Source organism: Glycine soja, chromosome 8, assembly GCF_004193775.1.
Source record: "Glycine soja cultivar W05 chromosome 8, ASM419377v2, whole genome shotgun sequence".
NCBI lineage: Eukaryota > Viridiplantae > Streptophyta > Magnoliopsida > Fabales > Fabaceae > Glycine > Glycine soja.
In genome coordinates, this window is record NC_041009.1 from 10,665,141 (window position 1) to 10,675,539 (window position 10,399).

The following is a 10,399-nucleotide window of genomic DNA, read 5'->3' on the forward strand; positions in this document are numbered from 1 at the left end:
ATTAATAGTTCAACTCTGTTTACATTGATTTCTGTGTGTAATAACAAAGATTGGGGTCACTTCTTAGCCACTCGTATAAATTGATCTTTTTCTCTTACATTGTTAGGATTCTAATAACTAGCTATGGTCACCTTGATGAGTCCAGGGACAAAATAAGAAGGAAATAAAGAGAGGTGACAAATCATTCTTCTATAGACCCTAAGGAAATATACAAGTTTGATTTGATTTGAGGCTTGAATTAATAATCATAGAAACTATGCCTTTGAGGTATAAAGTCTTCGTATTCAGGTCTTGGGCTTGTGTAGGAATAGCCCTTCCTGAACCTGTTGTTTCTGCTTCTTACTTCCACATCCACAGAGAAGACAGCACAAACAGGTCTATGATCAGAAAATCTTGATTCTCCACGTATGTATGATAATTGTTCAATGCCATTGCCACGCCACAATATCCTATCACACCTGACAATTATGGAATTGAAGAAAGTGTTGTCAACAATTTTTTATTTACCTATCTTTATTAGTCATTTAATTGAGTGACTTATATAATAAGAGTCAAGTGACCTGCATACCATGCTGGCGTTCGGCGTTTTTTCTTTGACTTGACAGTCTCACCAGCATAAGAGTCTGAATTATGTGAATACTTGTAAGTGGGAGCAAAAACAACCCTCCCCTCTTTGAAACCGTTAAAAACCCTTCCTGCGTCTCTTTCCATGTTTAACTGTACAAAATGAAATACAAGTCAATAAATTTACCTATGTGACAATGAAAAGTACACAGTACTAAAAATTGTATATACCAACAAATGAAAAGTAAAACTAGTTGTTAAGCTTGTCTTTGTAAACGTATGCTTTGTTTGATAAAAATTAAATTATTAGTATAAACATTGTAGAATTGTACTAATAATATGATGTATCATAACGTACCAATGACATGTATTAATTTCCTATACCAACAATAGATGTCATGGGTAGTATAACATGTAATAATGTTAGGATAACCGTTTAATTTTTAATATATAAAGTCTAAACTAAGCATAATAAGCCCAAAGATTAACATTTTTTTCCTTAGTATATGAATGTGTGAAATGGAATTGAACTATTGTATTGATAGTATATGAGTGGTGGGACACACCTGATCTTTCGCTAACAAAGTGTCCCAGTCGTTATCCTCCAACAGAACCCTTGTTTCTTCATAACTTAAAGCCACCCGATAATTCAAATCTCCAAGCCATATTATTCGACTGCAGAACAGGCTAGAAAGTGATTAGAATTCATAATGCAAGTGCAAATTATGTGCTGTATAAAAGAAGATTCTATTAACTCATAAGTCAAATATCTGATAATAACTCTCACTCATGGTCAACTATCTTTTCTGGCGCTCGACGGCAAGGGTTCTTGCAAATCCTAGGAAATTGTGTGCCTTTGAGTATTTCAGCTACATCAGAGTTTCTTTTCAGCTCATCGCCTTCTTTCTCCCCAGAAGCCAAGTGACTACAGACGAAACAAAAACTTGTTTGATGCAATGACATGCTTATTGATATGCACCCCTGCAATCAATTGTTGATTTCATATGCACTGTTAGCCTTTTTAATTCGTGACCAAAATAACAAATCATAGTTTTATAGTTAGTGGCTATGTAATTCTATGTTGAGTGACATGTTTTACATATTAGGAGGGCTAGCAACACACTTCTAATACAGTTCCATGTGTTAAAATTTTTTGAAGACTACAAAATCACAAGGTTCGTTAAATAAGAAATAAAATCCTATAATATTGTGATTTTTAATAAATTTCAGCTAATAATTAGAAGTATATTGAAAAAAATTGTGTTAAAGAGTACTACAATATTGTGATTTATGGTATCCTTGTTGTGCTTACCTTGTTACCTAAGCAACCCATGATTCCTCTCCCAACAGAATCTGCTCTAAGATGTCCAATGTGTGGAACTAACTCCTTCTTAGTCCAAATGGTGAGAAAAATCCCAACCATCTGCTTAGTTGATATAAGGGAGTATCTACTTTGGCTAGCAGAAGAGGGTATTTCTGCAATTGAAAGCAACTCTTCTACAGTGTCATCACCACGAAGCTCAGGATCTAACTTACTCAAAGGGTCACTAAATTTTCTCATCCTCCGTCTCTCCCTAGATGGAGATTCCACAGGACAATTGCAAGCCTTAAGGAGGCTGCTACCCTCTGCCCTGAAGTTTTTACTAATAACTTTAAGAGAAGGCTTCTGAAAGAAATTCAAACTTGCTGGGGACTTTGACTCCTTCGAACTACTCTGGGTTTTGGAGCCAGTTCCCGAGTCAGAAGAATCACTATATTCATTTCTTGGTTTGTTTAGTGCTTGACTTATCAATGCCAGCCACTTTGCAGCAGGTTCATTGTCTTCAATTACTAAAACATTCCCAGCGCTCAGAGGAACGATTTCCTGAAAACTGAACATACAAAGTATTTCAGGTAACATGAATTTGTAAATAATTTGAAATGAAAACAATGGAAAGAAACGAAAGCACTCAAACAGCCATAACATTATGATTTATGAATTTTCAAGCACAAGTTTCTTCCTTTATTTTGTTTTATCCCCTTTTGCTGTTAGTAGGATAACATCTTTGTATCACTTCTTGGTCTGGTCTGGATTTATTTCTTAATAGCTTCTTGATCATAAATTCATAACTGAAAAAATTCTGACTATATCTTGATTGTACCTTAATCTCAGAAATTACAAGTCATATCAATAGTGATTTCTTTTAATGTTTTGTTAAATTTGTTGTAATCATTTACTTTCCTAATGTCCTAATTTCAGCAACCAGAAAAACTAATGATTACAACAAATCATGGAAACTACTGACATGAGTAGCAATCCAGAAAATAAAGGTACCATTAACATACAATTTGCACTTTCTTCATCAATAACCACATATTTAAACTCCAAAGCTTAGTTAATTAATATGATCCTTATTGCATGGATGTTCGTACCCCAATACATATATATCTGCGGAGCCCTCCACTAGCAAGAAATCTTGGAGGTTGAGGTCATAACTTGGTGACTTTCCTCCCACATTCCACGTTGCAACAAAGATCCTGCAATCCACGTTACCAAATGGCATGCCATGAAAAAGAAGATTGCATGTGAGTCTGACTATACTATGCAACAAGAATAATGTGCTTGAAGCCTTGAACTGAAAATGAAATCCCACATACCTGAAACTTTGAAGTTCAGTTTCCATAGTCATCATAGGCCGTTCAAAATTGGACAAATTCAGGCCTTCGATCCCAGGACTACTCTCCCTTTCTGTGAGTAAGATAAGAAATTAAAATTATGGTTTACTTTATCATGTTATCACGTCCTGACAAAACTATAATTGCAATGGGTGTACAATATGTTAGAAGAGACAAAGAGTTTGAGTTTAAGGTCCACATCAAACAACAAAATTTGATTTTCTTCGTTACGCTCTTCCCCTGATTAGAAAACATCTTACCAATTACCAAAATTTCATTGTTGTTAGGTAAGCTACCAAAATAATACATGATAGCATGAAGAAGATTTCGTCTTGTTTGATAGGTACGCGGAACTGTACAAGTTGGATCCAAAATCTAGAGTTGACCCACCATATTTTCAATGTAAACTAAAGCCGTAATTTTGGATATATGTATTGTTATTAATAATATTATATTGTAAAAAAATTGTAATTAAAGCAATTAAGTGTGTTGATTCAATTTCAGAGAATGTAAAAATTGTGTTTGTGTCACAACTAAATGTATGCATCTGTGTACCTGAGAAACTTTTTCTCATGATGGGGGCCGCTTCCAAAAATGCTTTTCTTCTCGTCTCAATCTTATTCTCCAAATCTTTCCACACAAAACATTTGTAAAATAAAATTAAAGGGAACCTCACAACATGGAAATTTAGATTCTCTATGTAGACAAAAAAAAATGTCATGAATTGAATACCCAGAGTAACTCCATCTTCTTCTGCACTTGATGTTTTGAGTGTCTCTTCGTCTGAACCTCTCCCATTTCGCTTTGATCCGAAAATCTTTGGAAGGATAGACTTGATCACAAACCAAAAAAAAAAAAAAAAAGAGTAAAAAACATGAGAAAAATGCAACGCATGAAAGAAATTAACAATTAATAATAACAATAAATAAAAAATACCTTCTTTTTCTTCTCATTCTTGGCACTTGTATCTGGCGAGGTTGATGTAATGGTACTTGTGTTGACGGGGCAGAGGTTAATCTCGTTAGCTTTGGTCATTTCAGAGTTAGCATTTGCTTTGGAACGTGCACCCGTAAACGAAGACATTCATTCACTCGTATTTGCAACATGCCCTTAATATGATCTTTAGTTCATCACATCCACAAGTCCGACAACATTGAGAAAACAATAAAGTGAGCACAATTTATGTTTTTTTCCTCGTAACAACGTTTGTTTTTTGTCACTCTCTATTGAATTTTTTGTTTGATAATTAGGTGCGATTAATCAATCATGTTTCTCTATGATGTCTTTTTTTTTTTTTTCCGTTTTGAAAGGATAATAAGATTTTGGCGGCAGGGGTTTCGGGGCACTTAAGGTTGAGGGCGATAGGGAGCCAAAAAGAGGCATGAAACCGTTGAGTAACAGTTCAAAAAAGAAGAAGCCAAAATTGCACATGTTGGATATAGTAGCAGCACGGGGTATCATATCATCATCCCTATGTTGTAGACATCTGTTGGGCAGTTTGGCAACACTGAAGGAGGGAAAAACAGAAAATAGATGGAATACGATGCATTAGACTTTAGCCTTCGGCCCACCTCCCTCGTAGGTTATTCTTTATCGTATAAATAACATGTTTCTAAAGAATTATTATTTTTGATAATAATAATCTTAAAATTTGTTGAATTATAATGTTGATATTAATCATAGAACATATATAATAGCTTGGTATAATTTGGATAAAATTATATTCCTTCTCTTGAGAGATGTTCATTGCATTTTCTTCAATAGTGCTACAATTTAGTACATATTGATATAAATAAATCTTCAATAGTGTACACTATAAATGAACGTTAATTCAGCAACAAAAAACTATATATGAACATGTCTCCTAATGTTAATTTTCCTTTCTCAGCTACTTTTTGGTGTTTCTCACAATTAATTTTAATATTACTTACTTATTTTAAGATTTTAGTAGACAAAGCAATGTTTTAATTATGCGACTAGTTTTAATGGTTATCTGTATAAAAAAAATTGCATTGTTAATTAATTTAAAATTATTTAAAATATAACTTTTAGTGTTACAATGAATTAGGAGATGTGTTTCTTTTTTATAAAAAAACACACGAAGGCATTACAATACTTTACCCATACTCACATCACTGCCATTATGACTAGATGCATGTCACTTCATCTATACTGAGTTACTAACAGAAAAAAATTATTAAAGAATCAAAAACAAATTTTATACAGTCATGGAGACTACAAACATATTCAAAACTAAAAATAATTTTTAAAAAAACTACTCAAATAAGTTCTCTATCACCAACTATGGACTTTTGACTGGTTTAACTTAAAAAAAAAAAAAAAACTTACCGTAAACACAAGGGTCCGCAAAATACTTCAATTCATTTATAGTGTTTTCATTCATTTACCGTAAATTCAATTCCCTATAAGAGTTCTAAACATGGAAGCTATACCTATAAGTTCACTTCCATTCAGGCACAAACAAGTTCTAAACTTACATTGTCATTTACTAATCCCGTTTTTCACTCTCTTTAACCAAAATTGTTTTGGTGCTACTCTGGTTGCTACAGTACAGAAATTTTTCAGGGCTTCTACGTCTCGCTATGCAGGTTGCAGATTTAAAAGTGTCATGGATTGGTCAATTCCTTCCAGTAATTTTCAAATTGATGTTTAGCATATGAACATTCAGAGAGTCACCCACCAAAAATGAATATCGATATTTATACCTGCAGATAAATATTTACCAATCAATCTTATTAGAAGGATTCCATATATTGACTAATGCGAACATAAAATATAAATCATCACGGAGTACTGCAGCGTACCATTTTGATCTTTGAAATGCAGGATCAATAACAACTAGACATGTCATCCAACTGTTGTCTGTAAACAGCTAAACTCTGTAGACACAAATGGCAGCATACAACATGGATATTATGAGGTAGGTTCAACAAATACTATCAAATAAGAAGAGATAAGAAATTCAGAAAAAAGATAATACTATCTTCCTTATATCCTCTGAACTCCAAAGCAAACTATAATTATACGCTTTTACTTGGACAAGAACCCAAACCAAAAAAAAAAAAAAAATCTCACAGAACCCCGAAGGAAATGGATTATATGGTTTTCTATTAGGCTATAATCTCTGTTAGACTCAACAACTAGGTTCATGGTTATATATCTCATCTCAAGAGGCATCCGGGGAAAATCTGACATGCAATTGGAAATAATCTAAATAAATTTAACACAAATAGAACTTACGGCAGAAAAATTTAAGAGGAACTGTAGTACATTACATTGCCTACAGTTGGCATCTAACTAATTTAGGATCACTGGTATCAAGACATCACAATAAGCACTAGACTACTCTAGGTTGAGCTAGGTTGGCCAATGGCAACTAAGCTATAAGCTCATTGGCAGATGTTTGCTTTAGCACATAACTACAAAATCTGAGCCATTTTGAAGATCATAAATACAGGTGATGATTAGCCAACAACAGGAAAAAGAAAAAAGACCAAAAACTGCAAAAAAAAACTAAGCCACGTGACCCAATCGCTAGCATAGAGGCAGGTAGTCATTTCATGTTTCCTAAATATCCCCAACCCTCACATAGCATTGCTCCTTCATTAATTTGAGAAGCATTCAGTGTTTATTTCAGCTCACCAATAATAACACCGATAAATATCATGCAAAGGGATTATACCTGAGTGTATGCATAAACACCAGCTTCTGTAGGCCCCACAGGACTTCCTCTACTGTTAAACTTCCCCTCTTTGTATATGTAAAGCAATGGTATCCCAGTTGATATCTCTAAACTAGTGACCTGTTTGTCGACAGAGAAGTAAAGTTCAATCCCAGTCTTATGTTATTTACTACCAAAAGAAAAAATCACACAAATGAGATGGTTGCACTCGTAAGAACTGCAGAATGCTACCTCTTGAGAAGTTAATCCGTCCAGATACATTATAATAGACCTCAATGAGTTTCCATGAGCAGCAACCATCACGTGCTTTCCTGATTTTAGTTGGGGTTCAATCTACAACACATGCTTTTCAGTATCAACTCCCGTAGAAATTTCAAATGTTTCAATCCCCAGCAAGATATCAATGCCATAGAAAATCCAATATAAAACTGACATTAAGGAATAAGAAAATTAACACCCTTACAAAATCTTTAAAATACGGAACAGCTCTCTGAAAACACATTTCCAGGCTCTCACCCTTGGGAGGAGGAATGTCAAAACTCCGACGCCATTCATGCACCTTCTCCTTTCCGTATCTTTCTGCAGTCTCCTGCTTATTAAGACCCTGTAACTCCCCATACCTGAAGAAATAGAATAAACAAGGATAATTCTATCGTTCTAAAATTCATTGAACATATCCTATAAACAGGAAACAGAGAAATTAATAGTTGCATACATTCTTTCATTCAACTGCCATGCTGTAATAACTGGAATAGATTGCTTGGTGGTTTTTTCACTGTAAACTTGAGTCCAAGTTGTTGCCTGTTCACTCTCATCATGGATGATAATAGGAACCTATAGAGTAAAGATTTTGTTAAAAACTCCAGGTTCTAAAAACAATTGACAGGCATACAAAACACCAGTTTTTATTGTTTTTTTTTCATGGATAGCATACATTCTGAATAGTTCGGGAAAAGAAGTATTTTTAAAGATTGAATAAATTGATTAAACCTATACCAACTATTCAGGTCGAAGAAAACAAGTTTGTTTCCCCCCATTACTTAAAACAGAGGGAAAATGAACAAAATACAAATGGAAGCACCAAATGACTAAATCCGCCACTACTTGTACAAACATAATCATTTTCAATCAAGTAACTAGAAAACACAATTATAAGTGGCAGGACTACCTTCTTCTGGGAGTGCTGAGTCATTGCAAGCATAGCGGTCATCTGTGCACGAATGAGTGCGGACGTAAAGATCATATCAATGGGTATATAGCTAATCCTCTGACCAGCTTCAATAGCTTCCTCTACACCTCTATTGGTCAAAGGTACATCGCAACATCCCGTGAACAAGTTCTTCTCATTCCACAAAGACTCCCCATGACGAATCAATATCAAAGCACTCTCAGCCTCGGCTATAAAAACAAACAAGGCAACAAGACTCACGTTTATTCAGTGATCAAGACTCATAGTTTACAATCTTGAATAACAAGAATCCAATCTTGAATAACAAGAATCACATGTTAGTTGAATTAGTTTGTCAATAATATGTAGATAAAAGAAAGAAAAAGAATTGCATACTTGATGAGTGGTGAGAAACGGAAGCACGAATGTGAAAGTGGCGAGTGCTGCAGGCGAAACGCATTGAGAAGAAGCTTGGGAGATTTCTAGAAGATCTCCGAGCGCCCCAACCGTGAAGTCCCGTAGGATGGTGTTTAAAAGTAGCGGCCATCGTCCTGAAGAAAGAAAGATCATCGAATTCAAAGCATTATCACTTACTACTATGCACAAGAAAAGCAATGCAGAAGGAAACGGAAGCACGAATGTGAAGGTGGCGAGTGCTGCAGGCGAAACGCATTGAGAAGAAGCTTGGGAGATTTCTAGAAGATCTCCGAGCGCCCCAACCGTGAAGTCCCTTAGGATGGTGTTTAAAAGTAGCGGCCATCGTCCTGAAGAAAGAAAGATCATCGAATTCAAAGCATTATCACTTACTACTATGCACAAGAAAAGCAATGCAGAAGAAAGGAAAGATACTGACAAGTGAGCGCAAAGATTTAGAAAGGTAATTGGAGCAGAATATTAACAGAGAAATATCAGTAATAGCTGAATTCTCAAATTCTTATCTATTAATGGGTAATGAGGAGATAGAAGGTTATATAAAAGGTATTTTAACCAGCTTAACTGATAACCATAACTAACTTTATGCCAGCTATTCTAACGGCTATTCTAACTAATTGCCAACCCTTTATACAACTGTAATAGAGAAGTGAATCAGATTTCAGAATGACCCCAAAACAGAATAAATATAGCCAGGGTTAGAGTACGAGGCCGTTTCCTGCTAAGATTCATTCTTCTTTTATTTTAGTAGAAGGATGAGATTCTTTATTTTATTCAGGGTGAAATTATTATATTATTCATATTTCATTATTTAATTAAATAGAATAAAATTTTTATTTTATTTTATTTTTTTAGTATAAATAATTTCAAATTACATTATTATTTTTAGGCTAAATAATTCAATTTTCTTATTACTACTTATTATTTCTCTATATAAAATATTTTTATAACAATTGAATTGAATAATGTATAGAATTGAATAATGTATGTGGATCAATAATTCAATTGCAAATAATTTTGGTGACAAATATCAATGTCAGTATTATGTGTAGTCTTAATTTTGTTAAGTAATATCATCTCAAAAAACTAAAACTCAAGTCACTATTATATTCCCGTTGTAAATTAAAAATATTTTAAAAATTAAAATTCATTTCTTAAAAATCAAATAATCAATCAATTCAAACCAATTTCTATAAGACCAGTTTGCTTTAACTTATATTTGACATTACATTTAAATCAAAACAGATCAGATCACAAATTATTTTTATATTCGATTTAAACGGGTTTTTGTATAAAAAAATATAATGGAAAACATTCTTAAAAATTTATTGAGAAATATTAATAACATGGTTTTTAATGACTTTTTTAAAGTACATTATCAGCTAAAATTTATTATAAATCATAAAATTTTATTGATTTTTTATTTGTTTGATAAGTTATATTTATAATTCTATAGTTTTCAATAAATTGTAATTGATCATCGAAAAAATTATCTATAGCTATTAATAATAAGAATTGTCATATATATTTGACGTGCATATTTTATTAGATAATTTTATCTTTAAATTATTTCTTAAATTTTAAAATTTTCTTTTAACTTATATTAACTTCTCATTACATTTATGTTATTATTATTTTTTTATTCTATCATTTTTTATATTAACTGATTTAACTTCTACTTTTTTATTATTTAAGAAATTTGGAGATGCATGGAGTCTCGGTAATTGATAATAAAAAAATATAGAAAAATGTGATTAAATCAAATCTATAATTTTATAATTTTTAATAAAATTTATTCAATAGTAAAATATGATAGAAAAAATATATTAGAAAATGTGTTAATTTTTTTTTACAGAGAAGTACTAGAATCTTTCTTT

General features: G+C 32.8%; 2 protein-coding genes across 3 annotated transcripts; both read right to left on the bottom strand.

The window, feature by feature from the left end:
• Positions 1-5: 5 nt before the first annotated feature.
• LOC114424417 (type I inositol polyphosphate 5-phosphatase 5-like) lies at positions 6-4,704 on the bottom strand. The gene is made up of 10 exons (XM_028391258.1): positions 4,156-4,704; positions 3,952-4,051; positions 3,775-3,849; positions 3,202-3,292; positions 2,977-3,081; positions 1,877-2,435; positions 1,352-1,545; positions 1,131-1,239; positions 569-717; positions 6-458 (listed from the first exon to the last, which is right to left on the bottom strand). Exons 1-10 carry the CDS (start codon positions 4,300-4,302, stop codon positions 239-241), a joined length of 1,749 nt encoding a protein of 582 aa, XP_028247059.1. The 5' UTR covers positions 4,303-4,704; the 3' UTR covers positions 6-238.
• Positions 4,705-5,591: 887 nt separating this feature from the next.
• Positions 5,592-9,146, bottom strand: LOC114424414 (2,3-bisphosphoglycerate-dependent phosphoglycerate mutase-like). Of its 2 annotated transcripts, XM_028391254.1 has the most exons (9): positions 8,944-9,146; positions 8,487-8,854; positions 8,091-8,320; positions 7,638-7,756; positions 7,386-7,542; positions 7,154-7,255; positions 6,923-7,042; positions 6,045-6,119; positions 5,592-5,945 (listed from the first exon to the last, which is right to left on the bottom strand). In XM_028391254.1, exons 2-8 carry the CDS (start codon positions 8,635-8,637, stop codon positions 6,069-6,071), a joined length of 930 nt encoding a protein of 309 aa, XP_028247055.1. In that variant the 5' UTR covers positions 8,638-8,854; positions 8,944-9,146; the 3' UTR covers positions 5,592-5,945; positions 6,045-6,068. The 2 variants fall into 2 exon arrangements, with proteins under 2 accessions (XP_028247055.1, XP_028247056.1); XM_028391255.1 differs by lacking the exon at positions 6,923-7,042.
• Positions 9,147-10,399: the final 1,253 nt, after the last annotated feature.

Coding starts and splice junctions, on each gene's coding strand:
- LOC114424417 (XM_028391258.1), bottom strand. CDS start 4,302: ATGTCTTCGTTTACGGGTGCACGTTCCAAAGCAAATGCTAACTCTGAA. Junction 2,436..2,976: donor GCAGATATATATGTATTGGG/GTACGAACATCC, acceptor TTGTATGTTCAG/TTTTCAGGAAATCGTTCCTC. Junction 1,546..1,876: donor TGGGTTGCTTAGGTAACAAG/GTAAGCACAACA, acceptor AATTGATTGCAG/GGGTGCATATCAATAAGCAT.
- LOC114424414 (XM_028391254.1), bottom strand. CDS start 8,637: ATGGCCGCTACTTTTAAACACCATCCTACGGGACTTCACGGTTGGGGC. Junction 7,757..8,090: donor CTCAGCACTCCCAGAAGAAG/GTAGTCCTGCCA, acceptor TTTACTCTATAG/GTTCCTATTATCATCCATGA. Junction 7,543..7,637: donor TGGCAGTTGAATGAAAGAAT/GTATGCAACTAT, acceptor CTATTTCTTCAG/GTATGGGGAGTTACAGGGTC.